Source organism: Centropristis striata, chromosome 1 (genome assembly GCF_030273125.1).
Source record: "Centropristis striata isolate RG_2023a ecotype Rhode Island chromosome 1, C.striata_1.0, whole genome shotgun sequence".
Classification (NCBI taxonomy): domain Eukaryota; kingdom Metazoa; phylum Chordata; class Actinopteri; order Perciformes; family Serranidae; genus Centropristis; species Centropristis striata.
In genome coordinates, this window is record NC_081517.1 from 11753594 (window position 1) to 11763583 (window position 9990).

The 9990-nt window shown below is 39.2% G+C and overlaps 1 protein-coding gene across 1 annotated transcript; it reads right to left on the reverse strand.

Moving 5' to 3' along the window:
- Positions 1 to 3616: 3616 nt before the first annotated feature.
- On the reverse strand, positions 3617 to 7219 carry LOC131978252 (E3 ubiquitin-protein ligase TRIM21-like). Its single transcript, XM_059341832.1, has 2 exons — positions 7098 to 7219; positions 3617 to 6147 (listed from the first exon to the last, which is right to left on the reverse strand). Exon 2 carries the CDS (start codon positions 6143 to 6145, stop codon positions 4496 to 4498), a length of 1650 nt encoding a protein of 549 aa, XP_059197815.1. The 5' UTR covers positions 6146 to 6147; positions 7098 to 7219; the 3' UTR covers positions 3617 to 4495.
- Positions 7220 to 9990: the final 2771 nt, after the last annotated feature.

Below are 9990 nucleotides of genomic sequence, written 5' to 3' on the forward strand. Positions count from 1 at the left end.
TGTTTTACAAGAAAAACATCAGATGTATGTATATATATGTATATGTACTAATATCTGTAATAAGGAAGTTGGTTAAGAGTCCAAGGCGACGTCTTCAAAGGGTTTGTTTTAAAAGTCCAAAAGTATTCAGATCATTATTATGCTTTACATGAAAACATCAGAACTATATATATATATACACACACACACACACACACACACTAATATCTGTAATGAGAAAGGTGGTTAAGAAAAATAATGAAAAATGACTAAACATATTTTATAACTACTCCTCGAGACATTTTCCCTCCTTTTTACCATGGTGGTCTATGAGGCTGTGGGTACATGTTGGTGGCGCATCTGTGCACCCTACGCCCAAACTATAACTCTGACAGCTTTAGCAGACCAATGTGAGTGAGAAGACGAATTTTCTTACATTTCTATGTATAAATTATTTCTGTAGAGTGGTATCTGTGGCCTCGAATACAGTTTCCAAATGTATTTTCGACAAATTTTCTTCTCCCTCTGCACTCTAGCGATGAGGTCATCCACTCTAGCCTCTCCATAGGATAACATTGGGGGGATTATTTGGAGTGTTTTTGCCGAATATTTTGAAAAACATTTGCCAAAACCCTTAGAAAAGACATAGCACTCTTGTTATGGCTGAGTCAGTCGATTTGATACCTTTTTAGTGAACGTGTGACCCAAATTCCAGGGTTCTCATGTATCAACGCTGTTTTTCCCTCACACGCCACATGTATGAAAAGTGAGCTTGCCGTGAGAATGTGCGGACCACTCCGCAACCTTTCGAGGTGCCGTGAGTCTTTTATGCTCTATTTAAAACGTGTTTCATGCCTAAACTCAAACTACACACAACTGGCTTTGTGTTAACAGTTTATAGCTCTCTGACAATGGGGGAAAATGCTGTTTTCCACCCTCAATAACCCGTTCTAAATAAGAGGGGATAGATGATGATTTTTTTCATCTATTTTTAAATCTTATATTTCACCTGTGTACTGCTGCTTACTTGTACAATAGTAGTATGTTAGTAGTATGAAGTCTGTATGTTTTTTAAGATTGTATATTTCCACTATTTTTTAAAAACATATATACTATATTATATATATATATATATATTTATATATATATATATATATATATATATATATATATATATATATATATATATATACCGAATTTCCCTCAGGGGATCAATATTATATTTCTGATTAATATGGAGCGCACAAATTTTTCACAGATAACCTGCCTTAATTACTGTGTCAAAGTCCCAATCGCCAAATGTTTCGGCTTTGGTTGAACATGGAGATGTTAACGCTGCAGGTGCACAGCGATCCATGACGCACAGATCCCTCTCCCTGGAGAAAAAACCTGTGTGGGAAATCCTTGTGTACGCACTTAGTGCTTAGTGCTAGTTTTGGGAGTGCGCCATTTTTCAGTATGAAAGCTATGCACGCTTTGATACATGAGGCCCCTGGAGAAGTAGTCGACCGAAAAAAAAACACACCAGAAGAAACAGAAGAATAAATAGGATTAAGGCCGGTGAACAGTATATAGTGTGCTTTTTCAAGCACACTGTGCTGTTAATGTTTATTGTTTAAATATCAAGAATCTAATACTATTTTTCCACAGTGAATTAAATCATGTCTCACGGACAAATGGGCAGACAAGCCTTAGAAAGTATTTTGCATGACAAGTATCTGACTGACTCCTAATCCACTTCCTTTGTTTCTTTGAAGTTTCTCTCCCTACTTTGTAATGTCTGGTTCCTGTATGCTAACTACATTAATCACTTCATCTGTAACTACCTCCTGTTATTTGATCATGTAAGACTGAAATTTTGTATATAAGGTAGAAAGTTTCTTTTGTCGAGAGAGACTGCTGAGACTCTCTCCGTGCTGCATGTAACTAAAGGCTTTGATTGATCACACCGGCTTGCTGCATTTTTCTTCAGAGACTTAAGCCTGATTTCCACTGGGCGCGTTACAGCAACGTCTCAGCAGCATCTCTTCGCGAGCGTAAGGTGGGACTTCTATTTGACCAGATCAACAGATCTTTCACATCAGAGAAGCAAAGTAAGCTGTTGGTTGTTGTTGTTTACTTACACACACACAGTTTATCCATAGACTGTATAAATAGAGTTTAGAGTTTATCACGGGATCTCGCGGTCTCCCATATGGTCAGGATTATTGTGTGATCTTGCGTGTATACGACCGGCTCGCTAAGCTGACGTGGCGCTGCTGTAACGCGCCCGGTGTGAATTGACGCCGGGAAGAAGACGCAGCAAAACCGCGGTGGAGCCGTGCCGCTGCTGTAACGCACCTGGTGGAAATCCCCAGTTAGAAACACAGTGTAGCGGCTTGGTACTCTCTCTGGCCTTGTGTGATTTACGACGAGACGAGATGACCATCCCATTTGGCATCCAGCTGTTTATTTCGGACACTGGCACAGGAATTAATTTTACTGTCAGTCAGGTTTTGCTCTCTCACACACATGCACATCAGGGAGCCACGAAGGTCCGACTGTTGCTTAATTATTTTCAACATGAACATAAAATAATACACAAAGCATACCTGGCACAGGAATTAATTGTATAGTCAGTCAGGTTTTTGCTCTCTCACACACACATGCACATCTGAAAAATATAAAAGGAAAAGACAGTGCAGGTTAGCTAACTTGTGGCACTAGCCATTTTGTAAACAAAAATAAAATGAAAACACATGAAGTCAACTTTTTACAAAAAAGGACGGGCCAACCATAAGGGAGCTACATGTTTAAAAAAAACACAACTTAAACCACCCCTTTGTAGTGAAAATAAAGTAATTAATGGAAAAATGACGGAGCTCATAGCTCGTGCACCTACCAGGGAGCCACGAAGGTCCGGCTGTTGCTGCCCCCCGGGGTGCACGACCCTAAACCACAGGGGTGCTGCGTTTAATTACTATGGGACAAACAAGTTTGCGTGTTGAGAGATGAGTTTTTATGTGGCAAGTGGAATCAAATTTCTTATTAACTCTGTTACACTAGCGGTAAGTCGGAGCTTGAGGACCCTCCACTGTCGCTAAAGTCTCCTGCTTGGGAGCACTTTGGATTCCTGGTGAAGTATTGTGACGGACAGAGACACATGGATAAAACGAGAGCAGTGTGCCGACATTGTTCAAGAGAGATCGGGTACGTTTCTGGAAACGCAACGTGAAAGGCACCTGAAACGGCACCACCGGAATGTAAACATCACCGCAACAACAAAAAACCCCACCTTAGTTCCAACGCAGCTGACTTCGGCATTCAGGCAGCCTCTCCCTGGCCATTCAGATCGGGCCAAAGCAAAACTGCCGTCTGCGTTTTTATCGCAGCGGATCTCAGACCATATTCAGTGGTTGAAAACACTGGCTTTAAACACGTGCTAAAGATGATTGAGCCCCGCTATAAAGAGCAAGCTAAATCTATTGTTATCCAAGACTTGTCAAAGGAATGTGCAGTAGCACTCATGACAGATGGATGGACATCCAGAGCTAACGAGAGCTACATAACTGTGACTGCCCATCACATCAACCCTGAGTGCTGCTGCACTTTACTTGTTCAAGTGTTTTGTTAAAAGCTGTTAACCTGTGAGGAATTTATTTTTTATAATATTTAATATATTTTTTGTCTATTTGAGAATATTTTATTTATTGGAAAGCTTATTTTATATATATTTTGTTTACTTGAGAACATTTCATTTAAATTATTACCAGGCAGAACTTTGCAATTGTATTCTATTTTTTATTTTATTTTCATATTTGTGTAATGTCACAATAACTTGTTGGTTTGCAAGCAAAATATATTTGTTGTTTATTATTTATAAGCATGCTAATAGATAACATGCAAATTTAGGCTTTGCATTTTGTTTCCATACTATACCGAAAATGAACCGAACCGTGACCTCAAAACCGAGGTAAGTATCGAATCGTGATTTTTGTGTATCCTTAAACCCCTAGTATATAGTGTGCTTTTTCAAGCACACTCAATTAATAAAAATCACTCAAGTAACTGCTTGCTCTGGACTTTTATTCAACTAGTTCATTTAACAATTTTTATTTAAAAATCATATATTTAAAAATATATATTCATTGACTCATAAGCCATCTTACCAGTATTCACAAAACACACAACAAATGGCCAAAGTGACCATTAGTTAACTAAAACACTTATTACACAAGATAGAAACAGTGATTTCTTCCTGAAGTGATAATACATTTCTGTGGCTTCAACAGAGTTTAAAGTGGATATTCTTTGTGTGTCATGTACAGGGTTGAAGATATGAATGCTTTAAATGAATGTTTTCCCTGTTTAAAGGCATACAACTAATACAATCAAACCACAATGAAGTGTTGATCAATCATTATATGAAACAGTTACTGTAGAAAATAAGATGTAAACTATACAGCATCCACACTTAATATGTTTTGTGTTCCCTTCAACAGAAAAAAAAAATCAGTACATCAAATGAGAGACATGATTATTTTACCCTGACAGGACAGATGATCAGAGGGGCAGAATTTTTACCACCATACCTTAAACCAGGACTGAAGTATGGGAAGAGCTTCTCAGTGAAGGAGCAGCCAGTAAAGGAGTAGATAAGAGCTGCAGCATCTACATCATAAAAGGAGACCAGACCCTCCTCATAATCCACAAACACCCCCACCTTCTTGGGCCGAGACTTCAGAGAGAGAAGGACTGCAGGGGCAGCAAGAGCTTTGTACTTGTTTCTTTTTCTCAAACATATAGCCCAGAAACCATCCTCAGGGCTCAGTGTGATGTCTCCCTTCCTGTTGATTGACTCTCTGACCACTCCCAAATCCCACTCAGTCTTTCCTTTGACTTGAACCTCAAAGTAAAATCTACCTGAAGAGAAACTCTGCTTTCCTAAAATACAGACAAAATCAGAAAATCTCTCTGAATTGTCTGGGAGATTCTTCTTCACATTACTATCATTTACCTGTTTCCCATCATCAGACAGGATCAGTTCATGATAAGCTGTATCAGGATCAAGAGTCACATCCACTGCATACTGCTGGACCCACTTCAGCTCAAAATCAGGGAGCAGCTTCTTCATCTGTTTACTGAGTGTCTCCTCCAGCTGAGCCACAGCTCTCACCACAGTCCCCTCATATGATGATGGACAGACGCTGACCTCTGTCCAGTCCTTGGTGGGTGTTGGGTGGTGGGTGTTTAGGGACTGGACACTCTGGAGGAGATAGAGGTGGTCTTCAGAGCGTGAGAGCTGCACCACCTCAGTGCTTCTTTTCTTCAGCTCAGAGATTTCCTGTTCCAGCTCTTTGACGAAGTCTTCAGCCTGTTTCTGTGTTGTTCTCTGCTTCTCTTCTATAGTTTTGATGAGCTCGTTCAGGCCTCTCTCAACTGCCTCCTTCAGAGCAGTGAAGACCTGAACTCCTTCTGATATCTCTCTGTCTGCATCTTTCTGACTGAGGTCGACTGAGTGTTTTAACTCCTGAATCTTCAGCCGTCTCTTCTGGATCATCTGCTGAATTTCAGACTCTGTCTTCCCCAGCTCAGCCTTCTTTTCCTCATATTCTTCTTTCAGAGGAACAACATCATGCATCTTGTGGTCTAAAACAGTGCAGAGCATGCAGACACACGTCTGGTCGGTCCTACAGAACAGCTCCAGAGGTTTATCGTGCTTCGTACACATCCTGCCTTCCAGGTTCTCCACAGCGTCGATCAGCTGATGTCTTTTCAGGCCTGACACTGTCAGATGAGGCTCCAGGTGAGTCTCACAGTAGGAGACCAGACACACCAGGCAGGACTTCAGGGCCTTCAGTTTGGTTCCTGTGCAGACGTCACAGGGAACTTCTCCTGGTTCAGACACTTGTTGCTCTGAGCTGCTGATGCTGGCTTTCTGTTGAGCTGACTGTCTGAACTGAACAACCATCTCAGTGATGAAAGTATTGACCCTCAGCTGTGGTCTTGTGGTAAAAGTCTCTTTACACATGGGACACAGGTACTGGTCATTATTATTCCAGTGTGTATTGATGCAGGTTTTGCAGAAGTTGTGTCCACACCGTGTGCTGACAGGATCAGTGAACACATCCAGACAGATGGAGCACAGAAACTGATCTTCAGTTGGAAGATAGTTTGCAGCAGCCATATCTAAAGAAAATAAAAACATTTTCATTAAAAACACAGGCTTGCGTTCCCGGTGGCACACCTGGTAGAGCGCGTACCACAGAGGCCCAGTCCTCGTAAGCGGGCAGCCCGGGTTCGAATCCGGCTCGGAGCCCTTTCCCGCATGTCTTCCCCTCTGTCTCCCCCTTTCACTCTCAATATCAATATCTTTAAAAATATAATAAAAAAATACAGGCTTAATATTTTGTTAATAGTTGTTCTTTTACCATAACAACTCAGATATTTGGTGTCACAGCCTAGGCCAGCATTCTATGTGTTTGCCTTACTGTCTATGTTTGTATGCGGTGTACACATGATCAATTCTGTCTGCGGCTTAATTCTGTTCCACCAATCGTAACATCAGGTAACGTAATTTTGAATTACATATGCCATGAATTGACTTGCAAAAACTGGCAATAAACACAACCATGTAACTTGCACTCACAAGCTGCTAGAGAAACACAGATTATGTCCAAATCGTGTTGTGTAGAGGATATATTATTAATTATTTATTATATATTAGCACTGCTAATAAAGCTTTGTAAATACATTACATTTCCTCTTCCCATTAAGACTTCCACTGGTTCTGTGGTGAAATACTTTTATTGTGAAACAGCCAGAGGAAATAGAGGAAGCAGTGTGTAAGAAGTGGTCACTAATCAGTAAAACCAGAACTAGAAAAAGTAGTGTGACCGTGAACTCTGAACACAGATTCAGTCCCAAGTGAGTGAAGTCCTGAGAACAGACACAGAGAGACTGTTGAAAGCTGTTAAAGTGGGCTGCTGTACAGTGGACCTGTGGACAAACAGCCACCGTTATAGTGTAACAACTGAACAACTATAATGTGAAAAGAGAGGAACTTCCTGCCTGAGTGGAGCTGAAGTTTTGTATTAATCCTGGTTGTTGAAAGTGTAAATATGATCAGCTGTACTCACCAGTGTTTGGCAGAGACTCTGCTGTGTTGTTGACAAAGACCTGATGAAGTCAGTTTGAACTTTCTTTCAGAGAGAAACAGAGACTTGTCTGGACTGCAGTGAGAATGACACTCTGACGCAGCTCTCCTCTTTCCACTGTTGCTCCTCCTCTTACTGCAGCTCTGCTGTTTGGTTTCCTCCCTCTGATTAAACACTTATTGTGAAATAGCAGAGTGCTCTGTGGAGCCAAGGAGGTGCTAAACTCACTATGTCTTTTTCATTTTGGGGGGCATTCAATGGCCAAAGAGACAACAAAAAAAGATTCATTTGTTTTCTGTCAAAATAACAAACTTCGCAATAATATTGGTTTTGTGAACACTTTTGACCACCTAATATAGGGACAGCACAAAATTAGGACTGTAGAAATAAATGAAAAAGGTGAATCAAATTACAAGTAATTTTGTCCAATTTAGTACAAAAAAGTGGTGGAATGTAACTAAGTAAATTTCCTCAAGTACAGTATAATTTTGCGTTCTTTATTCGGCCCGGTTACTTTAATCTTTCGCCAGACTCGCTGATTTTGGTGAGTTGATCAAGCCTGTGAAATGTCAGTCTTAGTTTTCTGTACAAAATAAAACCATCCTGGGGGAAATTGGTGCGGTTTTCGTGACGCTATTCCAGTTAGAACGCCGGAAAATAGGCAAATATCGCTCCTCCATTGCTCCTCTTCTTTCGTCAGTATCTCGGGATCTCGCAAAAGTATCTCAGGATCTCGCAAAAGTCCGTCCTTTTTTTTTTCACCCATCTTTTTTTTCCCCCCGTGTCCCCTGGGGGGCTCCGTAGAAATAACTAAATAACTGAATAAATGAAAATTTTGAAATACAAAAATATATACACATATATAAAAAATATAAAATGTTCTTATATATTTTCTATTTATATACTTATTTATAATTGTATTCATTTTTATGTATGTATTTATTTATTCATTCATTTATTTCTAAATGTATTCATTCTTCATGTATCTATTTATTTCTACTTATCTCATTTTTTGTGTCTCATATACAGTCATGGAAAAAATGATTAGACCACCCTTGTTTTCATCAGTTTCTTGTTCATTTTAATGCCTGGTACAACTAAAGGTACATTTGTTCGGACAAATGTAATGATAACAACATAAATAGCTGATAAGAGTTTGTTATGAAATGCATTGAGGAAACCTTTAAAATTAAATTATTTGACTCCAACACAAAATTCTCACCTATTTCTCTGCGCCGATCGTTTGATGGGGAATGATGAGCAGGAGACGTCTGAGTTCTCAGTTTAACTTCATTTTATTACAATACGTCAAGAAATGTGCAGTTTAAAGAGTCTCTGGGTTCAATCCACACGTCCCTGACATCACATTAGGCTGGTCAGATCATGAGGTCTGGACGCAGTCTACTTTCCCTGAACCCTTTTTATATCCGAACAGAGGTTTAATAAGAATGTAGGTAGAACTCTCCAGAAGTGCCTCCTTTCATTCCATTGATTTGTCAGTTTATTAAATACGTGGACACGTCATGTCACCAAGCAGAGAAGACAGTTATCGCTTCTGCTCAGCACATCATATCTGTGACCTGACCTGTTAACAAAACTTTCAAAACAAAAAACTCCTGCCTTGATAGGACTTGCAGAGATATTATTGGAGACACAGATTTTGGCAACAAAACAATAAAACATAATACATAAAATATATTTTTTTGTGATTATAGAATCTTACTCTAAATAGGGCAGAGGAAGTTTAGGCAGATGCAGTAAATTTATTTAGTTTAATCATAGTTTAAAAACAATATTAGCACATAGTCATTGTATCAAAGCATCTTGCATGCACAGAGAGGGCACACACACACACACACACACACACAGACAGTGAATTAGGCAGGCATAGACAGAAACGTATGTTAACAGAGACAGACAACAGAGACAGAATCACAGATTGTTCTAACAGGTTTAATTTAAAAGCTGATATCTAGACATTGTTTTCTTCATAATGCTTTTGGTTATTATCAAGAAAACCGTGGAAAATGTCTCTTGTCAGCTATTTTTTTTTTTGCTTAGGTCTTGTGTTGAAAACCTTCTTACACATGGGACACAGGTACTGGTCATTATTATTCCAATGTTTGTTGATGCAGTTTTTGCAGAAGTTGTGTCCACACGGTGTGCTGACAGGATCAGTGAACACATCCCGACAGATGGAGCACAGAAACTGATCTTCAGATGGCAGATAAATTGCAGATGCCATATCTAAAGAAATTAAAAATAATTTCACTTAAAAATGCCATCTTACATATTTTTTTATATATAGAAAGAAGTGTGGTTTCTGTTCTTTTCAAATACATAACAACTTAGATAATGGTGTCACAGCCTAGCCAAGCTCCCTGTGTTTATTGTTATCATTATATTTGTCCAAACAAATGTACCTTTAGTTGTACCAGGCATTAAAATGAACAAGAAATTGAAGGAAACTAATAATTTTTCCCATGACTGTATTTCGTCACACTGTTAAAATAATCGCCTAGGTCATTTTTTTTGTCAAAATTGCTTTGTTTTTTGCCTAAATCAGCTCCTCATGACGCCGGCCACCTATGGTAAAATCGCCTACATCCTCAGTTGATCAGATCATGTGATTTTTTCCCCCTTTAAGATCATCACTTCTTGACAATTTGCCACATTCATAGGCATCAGGTAAGAACCCATTAAAGAAGAGTTAGAGGAAGATTGTTTAGTTATCAGTTTAGTTTATCAGTGTTTTATTGTTGACACTAATATTGGTAACACTTTATTTTGAAGGTGTCTACATAAGAGTCACATGAGTGTGTCATAAACATGACATGGGATGTGTCATGAACATTAATGACACTTTGAAGTAACA

Excerpts from the sequence above, each read along its gene's own strand:
- LOC131978252 (XM_059341832.1), bottom strand. The coding sequence starts at position 6,145 with ATGGCTGCTGCAAACTATCTTCCAACTGAAGATCAGTTTCTGTGCTCC.